This window comes from Mobula hypostoma, chromosome 8 (genome assembly GCF_963921235.1).
Source record: "Mobula hypostoma chromosome 8, sMobHyp1.1, whole genome shotgun sequence".
Classification (NCBI taxonomy): Eukaryota; Metazoa; Chordata; class Chondrichthyes; order Myliobatiformes; family Myliobatidae; genus Mobula; species Mobula hypostoma.
In genome coordinates this window covers 93347716-93362785 of record NC_086104.1, presented here as the reverse complement: position 1 = coordinate 93362785, position 15070 = coordinate 93347716, and the positions used below count along the sequence as shown (strand labels likewise).

General features: G+C 42.6%; 1 protein-coding gene across 2 annotated transcripts in view; it reads left to right on the top strand.

Moving 5' to 3' along the window:
• Positions 1-527: 527 nt before the first annotated feature.
• The window catches only part of LOC134350736 (serine/arginine-rich splicing factor 7-like), a 34625-nt gene continuing 20082 nt past the window's right edge, over positions 528-15070 (top strand). For both annotated transcript variants that reach the window (XM_063056353.1, XM_063056352.1), the window contains exon 1: positions 528-658. In XM_063056353.1, coding sequence (XP_062912423.1) covers positions 631-658 — 28 coding nt within the window. In that variant the 5' untranslated portion in view covers positions 528-630. The remainder of the gene's footprint in view (positions 659-15070) is intronic.

Genomic DNA, 15070 nt, shown 5'->3' with positions numbered 1-15070 from the left:
AATTGCAGAGAAATAATTTGGGTACTTGTTGTCACCGTGCAGACTGATCTTTGCTCCGGTTACATAAAAAATAGCTTTCAGACGTTTAATTGCTAATGCTTGCAATTGCACGTTTAAGTATAGAGGATGTGCAAGTGTAGCCAGAAGATTATGAGCTAAGGATGAGAGTTAAATCAGTGCAAACCCCGCAGCGGCACAGGGCAGAACTGCAGTGCGTGCAAAAACTGGCCGCAACCAGTTTCGGCTGAGCTTCGGAGACGTCAGGCACTAAGTCGGCCTCCCCGACGCCGCCGACCCTGAAACTACAAATCAGGAGACGCACGCCTATCGCTCCGACTCTTGCGCCGTGGCAGAAGCCATTTTGGGTAGGCGAGCATGTTTTAAGGCGAGGGGGAAGAAAAGGAAAGGGACAGCGATCAACATGGAGGCGCGGGAGCGGGCAGCGCACGTGATCTCCATCCCCAACTGCCGTCCATTCGGAGGCACGCGCGGCGGGGGCGGGCCCGGGCGCGGGCGCGCGGGGCCCCGGATGCGCGCGCCATCCGCTGAGCATGCGCAAGCGGCGGAGGCGGGACGGGATTCGCCCTCAGTTAATGGCGAACGGGCAGAGGGAAGAGTGAGTGTGTTATTATGTCCCGATACAACCGGTGCGGTGGAGGTGAGAATCCCCCTTTACCACTGAAGGAGTACCACAGATAGCAAATTTGAACACTGATACGAGGCGGCGTCTCGGCCTCCGAGGCTGGAAACCGCCGAGCAATCGCCCGGCGGTTCGGAAGCTGCCATCGGCGCGCTGCTGGCACGCCAGCTTCTTCGGCATGGCGGGGTCCGGAGCCGCGTAATGGCGGCTGCTTCCCCTCCAGTCTGATTCCACTCCACTGGCCCCCCCTCTCCTCAGTTTCACCGGTTCACTGAAGTCCGCTGTAACTTGACGGCTTAAGCGCCGGGGTTGCGTGAGGCATCGGGAGGCCGGCTGAGGGAAGGGGAGGAGGGTGAACAACCGAAAACGAAAGCGGCTTGTTGTGTTCGCGCGCTCCTTGGCGGGCCCCGAGCGGCCCCGCTGTCCCCCCTCCCATATGCTCCAAGGGACATGGCCAAAAGTTCGGGGGGCATTGTGCTGCCAGTGACTCGGGTACACTTGTCTCACCAACCACCGTAGCTGGTTTGGCCATCCTTGATGTGGGAGGAGGAACAAACGGAGCATCGACAGTGCGCCGGGCGATTGTACCCCACAAACTGCAGTTTGGTTCTTGCTGACCATTAACTGTTTTCGTTTCCATCTGCGATAATACAGTATTACCGTGGCCTTTGTCCGCCTTAAACGACCCACTGCTTACGTCCATCTGTCTTTATAATTTCTGTCCTAGATCTTGGACCTCTCGAGGCCTTTTCAAACCCTGATTTATTTCAATGCTCCAATTTAGCGGAGTTTATAACATTGTAAAATATATACCATTTCATGCTACCTTGGCATCTTTATTCGTATCTTAGCAATTGAATTGGTAATTAGATATTCAGCCTTGAAATAAGATTGTCATCAATTTGCATGGCCAGTAGAATAAAATACAAGTACTTTATTGGCCTGTAATGTCCGTGCTGATTCTAACTTCACATTTCAATCTGAACTTTTTCATGGTTCATTATAAACTCCCATTTGTTATTCGTTGAACTAGTACTGTATAGTTTCCTATTATATTTCCGTGAATATTGTTTTTTTAACTAATCTCCAAAGAAATTTTCTGATCAAGTGCAAAAATATACCAGCCTCGACCCACGTTCTTATCTGTGCAGTAAATCATGATCTTATTTTTGTGTACAAGATCTTGCTGTGCTCAAATTGGTTGTGCTCTTTCTTGTATTGTAGTTAAGTATATTTAAAAAAATACATTGCCGGTAATATAGGAGAGGGGTAGGAGTGTGATGGCAGTGTTGTACTATGGATAGACGTTGTAAATAAAGTGTTAGCGAGTGTGGGCAAGTCTTCATGCCTGCATGAAAATATCTTAAAGAGTAGGGGGCTACTTTTCATCCCATTTGTCTTTGCATCTGGTAGTTAACCCTCGGGGTAGAAGGTCCCATCACCTGTTGATTCTTTTCCTCATCCTTGGCCCCCTGGCCAGCGAGCATTCTCCCTAGTGTGCACCTAACCCTCTCACTTCCAGGCGAAGAAGCAATTCACATAACCTACTGTATCTTTGTCTATTGCATTTGGTACTTGATGTGTGCGCAATGGTTATTTTCCTATCTGGTTGCATGTCATTTAATTTCCCCTTCCCACACCAACCCATCTCCCCTGTCGTCTTCACTTCACGCAAATAAAGGAACAACACATCCACATCTTCCCCCTGTATCATATTTCCCATTTCCATCTGCCCATCACCCTTCCTATCCCCTTCCCCTTCTGGTTCCCTCTACCCATAATCCCTCCTTTATCTGGTCTGGAACTTCCTCCTCCGCCAGTTGACTCCATCTCCCCCTTGTTTCCTTATCCGTCTTCACTTGTCGCCCACCGACTGTCTCCACTACCCCAATCCCCACCCCACGTTTGGTTCCACTTACTATCGACAGTTAGTGTCTCTCTTCCCCCTCACCTCCGTCCTTATGCAGGATCATAATCTGAAATATCGACCACCCTGTTGCCTCCACAGATGCAGCTTGATTCCAGCATCTGCAGTCCCTTGTGTCTCAATTGTATTGGGCTAACTTAATTCTTTTAATCAGGTCACCTGGGTTGAATGGGTCACTGTAATTAATGTCTAAATAGATTTTAGTAAAATTTTTGATCTGTCATGGGCTAGTCAAAAATATAAAAGGCCTATGGAATTCAAGAATTTAGATCCAAAGCAGCATTGATCCAAAATTGACTGTGACAGGAAGCAGCAGGTAATGATTGGCTGTTGTCAGTGGGGTTCAGTATATGCTCCATTGTAATATGACTTAAATCTAAATACAGAAAAATATATATTTAAAAGAATTAGAATATATGCAGATTAGGAATATTACCCATGTGGTTTAGGTGTAAAGGAAGGGAAGAATAAAAGCTGTAGAATGTTGGGAGAAGGTCGGGTTAGAAGGTTGTTCAAAAAACATTTGGCTGAAAGCTAGTCACCTTGCAGGAAAAATGTGATTGCACTGAAATTGCAGAAGGCTAGGAGATTGGAGCTATGAGAAAATATAGTCAGAAATATTGTTTTGGGATGAAATAATTTGGGTTATATTTGAGTTGTATAAAATTTGAGGGATCTGGATAGAGGAAGAATTTCCCTGGGCAGAGGAGTAAAATATGCAAATAGGGTAGATTGAAAGCAGTTGGTAGAAGGATTAGCAGGGAGATGAAGAAAGTTTTCTTCCAAAGGAATTCTATGCCAAAAAGAATTAAGCCAGAAATCATCATTTAAAAAGAAAATGAAGAATTATGGGCAGAATTTGAGATCAAAAGTAAACTCTCCAGCTTACAAACTTTCTGATTCTCTGTAAAGCATTTTGGGACATTCTGGTGGTAATGGTAGACATTATATAAATTCTTAAATTGGGAAGGATTTGGTGTAGGTGGCTTTGCATGGCAGATACAGTATACTGGATTCCTCAGCCATCTGTGCTCAAAATCTTTATATTTTGTAATTTTATTCTCATACTCCATTGACAACATTTTCAGCTTTTACTGGAATGCAGAATTCGCTACTGAACTGAGAAACTGTAGAGACACCTCTGTGCTGAAACATTTAAGAATTAAGTTTAACCATTGAATTATTTTCTAGTAAATTGATGCATATTGCAGTTTAAACTGCAATTCACTTTTCCAGTGAGGATGCGTATAATACTGTGGGATGGAGTATTATGAAATCTCCTTAATATGAAAAATGGTTTACTTTTGCTTTGCACTCATAATTACACAATGGAACCTCTAATATGAATAATTAATCTATAGCTAAGCAATGTTAAATCCAATTTCAGTCTATAATTCATGTTATGTTTTATACTTAATATAGCTCTAGTGGTTTATATGGAAAGGTTAGATACCCTAATTTTGACTTTAGGTTACTGATATTTCACTTTCCAGTATATTCAAGAAATGATTTTTTTTCAGTTTGACAAAATCTTTCTCTTCAGATGATCAGTTTTCAATATCATATTGCATATTTAAACAAACATTTGTTATTTATGATCAAATATTTTCTGGTTAAAAATGGATTTCTGATATTCACTGTGCATCACAATATTAGAGATATTTGCAAAAATCAAAATCAGTTTTTTCAGGAGTTATATGCATGCATACTTATACACTGTTTTAGAAACCTTTTATGTTGGCTCTCAAGTATTCTGGATTTAATATGGAAATAAGCAGTTGATGGTTACTCTGCATGTACTCACCTCTAAAGTCAATCTGACATATGCCGGGTGATGGAATTAATGGCTTTGTTGCAAAGTTTTTAGATATTATGAAGATAGGTGGAGGGGCAGATAGTTTGAGGAAGTTGAGAGGCTACAGAGTGAGTTGGATAGCTTGAGAGAATGGGCAAAGAAATGGCAGATGGAATACAGTGTTGGGAAGTGTATGGTCGTGCACTTTGATAGAAGAAATGAAAGGGTTGACTGCTTTCTAAATGGAGAGAAAATACAAAAAACTGAAGTGCAAAGGGACTTGGGAGGCCATCTGCAGGATTCCCTAAAGGTAAAGGTAAAGCGCGTGTAAGTCGGACTGTGAGGCAGCGGGAGTATTTAAAAGAGAGCAGTTTGACGGAGTGGGCGACGGAGTAGTGGGAGACAGAGTAGGGAGGCTTTGTCTCGAGAGGCTGAGGACGAGCTTCACTCTAAGTGAGGTAAGGCCGGGTAAGTTCCTTTAAAAGGAGAACAGTCTGCAGCGGTATTTTATTTGAAGCAAGGAAGGTGGCGAGGCTGTAGCTCATTAAGTGAGCTAGGGCTGTAGGAATAGTTGTTTTAACAACTCTGAGGGAAAGAGCGGTACCACTGCGCAGACGCATGACATCAGCCGGGTGAGTGCCGAGCATTTTTAAAAAAAAAGAGGACCTTCCTATCTGGCGGGCAACGGAGTGAGTGGTAGAGTGAAAGGGCTTTGGCTGAAGTGAGCAGAGGCTGAGGAGGAGCTTGCTCCCAGTGAGGCCCATACCACTCCCGAGGGAGTCGGCAACGTTCCACATCCACATTTCAGAAGTTGAGGCAACGTATTGGGTAGGTCATGACAGCTGAGATTGGCCCTGTAGTTTGTTCATCCTGCAGCATGTGGGATATCAGGGATACTACCAGTGTCCCTGACGACTATGTGTGCAGGAAATGTGTCCAGCTGCAGCTTCTGGCAGACCGCATTGAGCGGCTGGAGCTGCGATTGGATTCATACTGGAGCATCCGTGATGCTGAGAAAGTCATGAATAGCCAATTCAGTGAGTTGGCCACACTGCCGGTAAAGGCTACACAGGCAGAAAGGGAATAGGTGGCCACTAGACAGCGTAGCAGTAGGCAGGTAGTGCAAGAGTCCCCTGAGGTCATCTCCCTGCTAAACAGATATACTTACTTGGATACTGTTGGGGGAGATGTCTCATCAGGGGAAGGCAGCAGCAGCTGAGTTCATGGCACCATGGGTGGCTCTGTGGCACAGGAGGGAAGGAAAAGGAGTGGGAGAGCTATAGTGATAGGGGATTCGATTGTAAGGGGAATAGATAGGCGTTTCTGCGGCCGCAAACGAGACTCCAGGAGGGTATGTTGCCTCCCTGGTGCAAGGGTCAAGGATGTCTCTGAGCGGCTGCAGGACATTCTGGTGTGGGAGGGTGAACAGCCAGTGGTCGTGGTGCACATAGGTACCAACGATATAGGTAAAAAACAGGATGAGGTCCTACAAGGTGAATTTAGGGAGTTAGGAGATAAACTAAAAAGTAGGACCACAAAGGTAATAATCTCTGGATTACTACCAGTGCCATGTGCTAGTCAGAGTAGAAATAGGATATTTAGGTTGAGTACGTGGCTTGAAAAATGGTGCAAGGGGAGAGGGATTCAAATTTCGGGGGCATTGGAACCAGTTCTGGGGGAGTTGGGACTGGTACAAACAGGACAGTCTGCACCTGGGCTGGACTGGAACCATTGTCCTAGGGGGAGTGTTTGCTACTGTTGTTCAGGAGGATTTAAACTAACGTGGCAGGGGGATGGGAACAAATGCAGAGAGACAGAGGGGTGTAAAATGAGGGTAGAAGCAAAAAGTAGTAAGGTGAAAAGTAAAAGTGGCAGGCAGGCAAATCCAGCGCAAAAATCAAAAAGGGCCACTTTTCAACATAATTGTGTAAGGGCTAAGAGTGTTGTAAAAACAAGCCTGAAGGCTTTGTGTGTCAATGCAAGGAGCATTCGTAACAGGGTGGATGAGTTGAATGTGCAGATAGTTATTAATGAATATGATATAGTTGGGTGACCAAGGATGGGAGCTCAACATCCAAGGATATTCAATATTCAGGAGGGATGGACAGGAAAGAAAAGGAGGTGGGGTAGCGTTACTGGTTAGAGAGGAGATTAACGGAATAGGAAGGAAGGACATTAGCCGGGAGGATGTGGAATCAATATGGGTAGAGTTGCATAACACTAAGGGGCAGAAAACACTGGTGGGAGTTGTGTACAGGCCACCTAACAGTAGTAGTGAGGTTGGGGATGGCATTAAATAGGAAATTAGAATACGTGCAATAAAGGAACAGCAGTTATAATGGGTGACTTCAATCTACATGTAGATTGGGTGAACCAAATTGGTAAGGGTGCTGAGGAAGAGGATTTCTTGGAATGTATGTGGGATGGTTTTCTGAACCAACATGTCGAGGAACCAACTAGAGAGCAGGCCATTCTAGACTGGGTATTGAGCAATGAGGAAGGGTTAGTTAGCAATCTTGTCGTGCAAGGCCCCTTGGGTAAGAGTGACCATAATATGGTGGAATTCTTCATTAAGATGGAGAGTGATGGAGTAGTTAATTCAGAAACAAAGGTTCTGAACTTAAGGGTAACTTTGAAGGTATGAGACGTGAATTAGCTAAGATAGACTGGCAAATGATACAAAGGGTTGACGGTGGATATGCAATGGCAAGCATTTAAAGATCGCATGGATGAACTACAACAATTATTCATCCCAGTTTGGCAAAAGAATAAACCAGGGAAGGTAGTGCACCCGTGGCTGACAAGGGATAGTATCAATTCCAAAGAAGGAACATACAAATTAGCCAAAAAAAGCGGCTCACCTGAGGACTGGGAGAAATTCAGAGTCCAGCAGAGGGGGACAAAGGGCTTAATTAGAAAAGGGAAAAAAGATTGAGGGAAAGCTGGCAGGGAACATAAAAACTGACTGTAAAAGCTTTTGTAGATGTGTGAAAAGAAAAAGATTGGTTAAGGCAAATGTAGGTCTCTTACAGTCAGAAACAGGTGAATTGATCGTGGGGAACAAGGACATGGCAGACCAATTGAATAACTACTTTGGTTCTGTCTTCACTAAGGAGGACATAAATAATCTTCCGGAAATAGGGGACCGATGGTCTAGTGAGATGGAGGAACTGAGGGAAATACATGTTAGTAGGGAAGTGGTGTTAGGTAAATTGAAGGGATTAAAGGCAGATAAATCCCCAGGACCAGATGGTCTGCATCTCAGCGTGCTTAAGGAAGTAGTCCAAGAAATAATGGATGTATTAGTGATAATTTTTCAAAACTCTTTAGATTCTGGATTAGTTCCTGAGGGTTGGAGGGTGGCTAATGTAATCCTGCTTTTTAAAAAAGGAGGGAGAGAGAAACTGGGGAATTACAGACCGGTTAGCCTGACATCGGTGGTGGGGAAAATGTTAGTCAGTTATCAAAGATGTGATAACAGCACATTTGGAAAGCGGTGAAATCATTGGATAAAGTCAGCATGGATTTGTGAAAGGAAAATTATATCTGACGAACCTTATAGAATTTTTTGAGGATGCAACTAGTAGAGTGGATAGGGGAGAACCAGTGGATGTGGTATATTTGGATTTTCAAAAGGCTTTTGACAAGGTCCCACACAAAGAGATTAGTGTGCAAACTTAAAGCACACGGTATTGGGGGTATGGCATTGATGTGGATAGAGAATTGGTTGGCAGACAGGAAGCAAAGAGTGGGAATAAACGGGACCTTTTCAGAATGGCAGGCGGTGACTAGTGGGGTACTGCAAGGCTCAGTGCTGTGACCCCAGTTGTTTACAATATAAATGATTTAGACGAGGGAATTAAATGCAGCATCTCCAAGTTTGCGAATGATATGAAGCTGGGCGGCAGTGTTAGCTGTGAGGAGGATGGAGGGTGACTTGGATAGGTTGGGTGAGTGGGCAAATTTATGGCAGATGCAATTTAATGTGGATAAATGTGAGGTTATCCACTTTGGTGGCAAGAACAGGAAAACAGATTATCTGAATGGTGGCTGATTGGGAAAAGGGGCGGTGCAACGAGACCTGGGTGTCATTGTACACCAGTCATTGAAAGTGGGCATGCAGGTACAGCAGGCGGTGAAAAAGGTGAATGGTATGCTGGCATTCATAGCAAGAGGATTCGAGTACAGGAGCAGGGAGGTTCTGCTGCAGTTGTACAAGGCCTTGGTGAGACCACACCTGGAGTATTGTGTGCAGCTTTGGTCCCCTAATCTGAGGAAAGACATTCTTGCCATAGAGGGAGTACAAAGAAGGTTCACCAGATTGATTCCTGGGATGGCAGGACTTCCATATGATGAAAGACTAGGCTTATACTCGCTGGAATTTAGAAGATTGAGGGGGATCTTATTGAAACGTATAAAATTCTAAAGGGATTGGACAGGCTAGATGTAGGAAGATTGTTTCCGATGTTGAAGAAGTCCAGAACGAGGGGTCACAGTTTGAGGATAAAGGGGAAGCCTTTTAGGACCGAGATGAGGAAGAACTGCACACAGAGTGGTGAACTTGTGGAATTCTCTGCCGCAGGAAACATTTGAGGCCAGTTCATTGGCTATATTTAAGAGGGAATTAGATATGGCCCTGGTGGCTAAAGGGATCAGGGGGTATGGAGAGAAAGCAGGTACAGGGTTCTGAGTTGGATGATCAGCCATGATCATACTGAATGGCGGTGCAGGCTCGAAGGTCCGAATGGCCTACTCCTGCACCTATTTGCTATGTTTCCTGGTGGCCAAACACTTCATTTCCAATTCCCATTCCTGTTCCGACATGTTGGTTCATGGCCTCCTCTTGTGTCATGATGAGGCCACCCTCAGGGTGGAGGAGCAACACCTATATTCTGACTGGGTAGCTTCCAACCCGGTGACATGAATATTAATTTATTCCTTCCAGTAAACCCCCCAGCCCCCACCTCTGTTTTCTACTCTGGCCTATCACCTCTCCTGGGTCCCCTCCTTCCCTTTCTCCTATGGTCTACTCTTCTCTCCTATCAGATTCCTTCTCCAGCTGTTTATCTTCACCATCAGTGTAGCTTCACCTATCACCTTCTTGCTATTCTCCTCCTCCCCGCCATCTTTTTATCCTGGCATCTTCCTGAAGAAAGGTCTTGGCCTGAAATGTTGACTGTTTATTTATTTCTATAGATGCTGCCTGACTTGCTGAGTTCTTCCAGCATTTTGTGTGTGTTGTTATACATACTGTTACCAAAGTAAGTCTATGTGGTCTATTGTAACTCAGTCCACATTATCTACATGGACTGAGTAAAACTGTAGATTTTTTTCCCCTGTCCTCTTGTGACCAGAATTGGGATTATTTAGATAACTGAAGGAAGGCTAAGTATCTTGTTTGTCTCTGTTATTGTGTGAATGAATTTTTGAACAAAGGTCCTCATTAAGCTATTTTGGGCTTAAATATTAAATCTGAAAATTAGGATGTAGAAAACTGGACCTCGTGCTATTGCTAACTTCCAATGATTGGGTTTTTAAATTGCTGTTACCAAGGGGTGTGGTATTTAAAAGTAGTAAAATTGAATGGGAATACCTTTAAAGTTGTGCATCCATATTGTATGGATTTCTGTAACTATTCTTGACTAGTTTAAACCAGTTGTGTGCAGATGTAAATAAGGGAGAATTGATGTTCAAGAATATTTGAATTTCTAAAGAACTTGCAGGAATTTGGAAAGAGCTTGAAATTTACTTGAATGTAATTCAATTGGTAAATATCAGTCATTGAACTTTTCATTATTACCTGGGAGAGTTGGGGTGAGGGAAGATCCCTAAATAATCATTGTCCTTGTTAAAATCACTGGAGCACTTGTTTCCCTGTCACCATTCTAGCTCAATTTAGCCAGCTGTGTAGTTCGAGAATTCAACATTATGCCTTCTAATTTAGCCCAGATTGTCAGGTAAGCTATTGAGAGGCTCAAGTGATTTTCTGTAATGAATTAACTGCAAGGAATATGAACTGCTTCTCCATCTAATCTCCCAACCAAACAATATGATAAAATCTAGAGCTGCCTTCATCTCTCACCCTCGTAGTCCAAGATATCTAGTTAATAACTTAATTCACCCTGCCTCAGGAATAAATGAAGAACATTGGGAAAGAGGGAGTGAGGGAGACACAGAGACAGTTCTGCTTGCTTATGTTATTTTAGCTTGGTGGAAGATCATACTTAATGGATTTGAATTTACTGTATCCACCTGATAAAACACTTTCAAATTGGATACTTTACTGTCAAAGCTGATGTCATTTGATGTTTCTAGTGTAGTGTTGACATACTGATTTAAACCAGCGATTGCTGGAGCTTTGTGGGCAGATATGAATTCAGTGGTGACTTCCATTTCTTTTTAATGGACTATTGCTTCACCCACTTGCTAGTGTGCTATGAAATACTATGAAGTTTTGTGACAGAATTGTTCATCAATCCACAATATACCCAGTAAAAAACATATTACTCTTCCGATGTAGTTATTGAGATGAATTTAAAAAGGCTCCAAGTAGGGACAAAATTTGGGGATTCCATGACTTTGGTAAGTTAAGTGCACCTAGTGTGGTAGTGTAGTGGGTTGTGCATGTTGCTCTCACTTTCAGCTTCCGCTGCTGGCTGACAGTCTTGCAAAAAGGAAAGCTCAATGTGTAAGTCTCTCCCTGCCGGGCCATAGTCTGTCCAACAGTAAGCCTCCTGTAATGTCTCCTTGCTGGCGACATACGGAAACTGAACTCCTTTTGGACTCAGGCTGCACTACTGAGGAGGGGGAAGTGGTCTGGCCCCTGTACATGTAGCATGAAGGCCTACTGGTGTGTAGACACGCCCTGGTGCTCATGAACCAGATCCCTAGCTATGGGTAAATAACCCCACTGCCTTGTGGGCAGACTCGAGAGAGATGAAGGCTATGGGAATAAACGCTGATGGCAAATCTGGAGTGGAGCCCCTGAGGCACCTGGACAGCATTGAATATCTTTCCGGCAGCTCCTGCAGCCAAGCTGGTGCCAAATGTATTGCTTCATACGCTTTCCTTTGGACTACACTGATGAGACCGAGAGAGGAATCTTGATGAATGGAGGAGAAGATGGCACAATGCAGCTTGCGTGGCCACTCCGGGGAATGATATCTGTTATCTATCAAGTAGGGTGCCGTGCACAATCGTGATTTGATGGAGACAGACGCAAGAGAACGGAGGAGCATCTGGAGAAACTTCTGAAATGTCTTTTTCACTGCCACTGTTACTGTGTGATCCAGAATCTGGAGGGGAAGGCCCCGAGTCCTCGGCTTTGCTTGTTGCTCGGCGGCTGGGACGGGGTCGAAGCGCTCGGCAGAGATGGTACTCGGTGTCGAAGGGCTGGTTGGAGGCTCGAAGTTTTTGGATGGACTCAGAGTTGGCTCGGGTCGGGTGCTTCCAATGCATCGACAGTTGTCGGTTCCTGGAGGTTTATGGCAGAGAGAGAGAGTTTCTCCCTTCTGCCGCCTGCTATTAGGGACTATCAGGAGTCGATCGGAACTTTGAGACTTTTTTTTTACTGTTCCCATGGTCTGCTCTTTATCAAATTATGGTATTGCTTTGCACTGCTGTAAGTATATGTTATAATTATGTGGTATTGTCAGTGTTAATTTTTGGTTTGTCCTGTTTTTTTGTGATATCACTCTGGAGGAACATTGTATCATTTCTAAATGACAATAAACGAGGACTGAGTGTCCTCGTAATCTAATCGAATCTAATCTCAGGATCTCCATACCTTCTGCCTCAGCCTGTGATGATCATCACCCATTGTCCTTCAAGACAGATGGATGCAATCAACCACCAAGTGTTAAACTACATTTTGAAAAATGTCTGCAAGGTTTAGGTTATAAAATGAACATGTGATTGCACTACTGAAATAAAATATTTGCTTAATTATCAATTTATATTTATGGTGGACATTGATCTTGGAGTTAGAAATTTTAGACTGCTAATTTGGAAAAATTATGAACTGTAAATAATCAGTATTCAACACTGATCTTATACTAGCCCACAAAATTCCAACAGTCTCTGCATCTTAGTTTTTCTAATATTGTCATCTCTGGTATTTCGCACCATTGATCTTGTCACATAGAAGAATTTTCAAAGAATAAAATAGGAAGGATAAAGCACGTTTTTAATTACTTTTGAACAATTTTCAATTTGAAATGAGGATTTGTGAAACTCCTAACTTTAAATTATTTTAAAGATAATTAGGGTTTGAAATTATTAATATCTAGTTAGTCCTTTTGAAGCCAAAAAATTTGCTGAGTTGTAAATATGGCATATAAAAATCATGCAGAAAATTAACATTGTACACCAAAGTTTGCTGATAAAATCCTGAAGTTTTGCATCAAATCAGACTTCTATTGATTATGCTGAGTAGGCAGCAGACTATGGAGCATGAAGTTAGGAATAGTATATTCTGAATTTCCTCATTACATTCCAGAAAGTATAATATTGAATAGTAGTTTTCTTTTCCTAAGGCGACATGTAAGATGTGAAAATTCACCGCTAATGGTGTTAGACTGTCAGTAATAAAGAGCAATGGGTCATGTGGTATATTTCCCACTTCTCTTTGTTGTTTAGTTATTGCTTATACTTCTGGCTATTAGTTTAATACAGTCACCCAGGTTCAAGTGAATTGAAATACCAGGCAACTTTTTCTTGTTACTGCTCATTATAGACTTAATGTTGATTGTTGTGTTTCCCTTTTATTTCCTAAGCAAGTCTATTAAAGATAAATTAGTGTTACCTTCCACAATGACTGATGAAGGAATATTGGTCAAAGCATTGGGGAACTTCTGATGAGAAGGGTCATGTTTTTCATGGCTGTCTAATGTTTGAAAGATGTTTAATGTCTCCTCTAACTGGGACAGCCAACAAATATTTCATTAAATACTACAGATACTGTAGCAAAATGTTTTCCCAGACTACTTATGTGCTTTGACCTGGTATAGAGAGCTCAAAGTGGTAACCTTGTATTAGGTGGGTGCTGAACCAAATGAGTATCAGGATTGTGCTAACCATGCAAATCCGGAGAATCACTTCTGCATCAATACACAGCGCAGCCATGTTGCTGCTGGCCTATCTGTACTATCAACTTAATTACCCCTCCGTGTTCCTACCCTGAGCCTTTTGTTCTTGGAATCTTCACTCCAGTTCATGAATGCAAGAGATATAGTTGTTGATCTTAGTGTCTGAACTTATCATGTTTTTCATTTAGATGAAGCCCTTTCCAATTATTTTCCCAATTATCTTCAGTTCTAGTATGACTTCCAATCAATTTTATTTTTGTTTCTTTTTTACTTTGAGTAATATTGAGCTACTGCTATCTGGTTTCACATTGACCTTGTATTAAATAAATCTGATACAGCTCATAAGACAGGTAACTTAACCATGTAGGGCAAAGGCGTTTGTCATTGATGCTGCACTTCAGTTGTTCTTACAGTAATTTTACATGAGTGCTTATGAATTTTTAAAGGTAATGAAAGTGTAATTTGAAGTATAAGTTACTTTATATGCATGCCATTTTCTAAAATGTTTTTGTCACTGAGATATTTACAGTACTGTGCAAAAGTCTTAGGCACCCTAGATTTTTAAAATAAATTTTGTTCTAGATTAGGAATTCCCAAGCATGGACCCTTATCATTAACGGGTCTGTGGAAGGTTGGGAACCCCTGTATTTTGATTTTTTTTGTCTTTTGTATTAATGTGTCAGTAGCAAAGAGCAATTTGATATCCAAGCATTTATTTTTCAAAAAATGTAATGTTACAGAGAATTTTTGAATAGTTTGTTAAAGAAAGTTGCATATTAAGTAATAGTTTACTTTCAAATTAAAAGTTGATTACTTTGTGGGTATATAGCCCAGTGCATGATTAAACAAAGATAATGAACAGGTACTAATGATCAATGACATAGTGAAGTGAATGAACTATTCTGATTAACTGGAATAGAAATGGGTCTAGAAGGAATCAAACCGGACAACCAAACTAAAAGGTGAGGGTGTGGCAGATGTGACAATTTAACCTTCAAGTTATCAATTCTTACACCTTGGCAAATTGAGCATAGCAACAAGACACAAGGGTGGTCATCCTACAACAGCAAGGTCTCTCCCAAGCAGAAATTTTGCAGCAGATAGGAGTTTCAAAGTATGCTGGCTGAGCTCCTCTGAAGGAGCACAAGGAAACAGACAAGGTTAAGGAATAGAAAGGCAGCGGTCAGCCACAGAAACTGAGTACGGCCGATGTCAAATTGATGTCTCTCGTAAATTGGAAGATGTCCTGTACTGTTATCAGCTCTGATCTCACAGAAACCACTGGAACCCAAGTACACCCCTCTATAGTCTGAGGAAGTCTTGTCAGGAGTGGTCTTCATTGAAGAGTTGCTGCCAAAAAGCCTTTCATCTGAAGTAGAAACAAAGCCAAGGGATACACCTACGCACAAGGACTGGGACGCTGAACAATGGTAGCAAGTGAGTCAAAATTTGAAGTTTTTGGCTCAAACAGGAGGCACTTTGTAGGAGAGCTGGAGAGAGCTATATGGATGAGTTTCTGTAGCCAGCAGAGTAGCACGGTGGAAGTTCCCTGCAGGTTTGGAGCCGCATTTCTGCAAATGAAGTTGATGTTCTGGTGGTCAGAATTAATGGAATCCTCAATG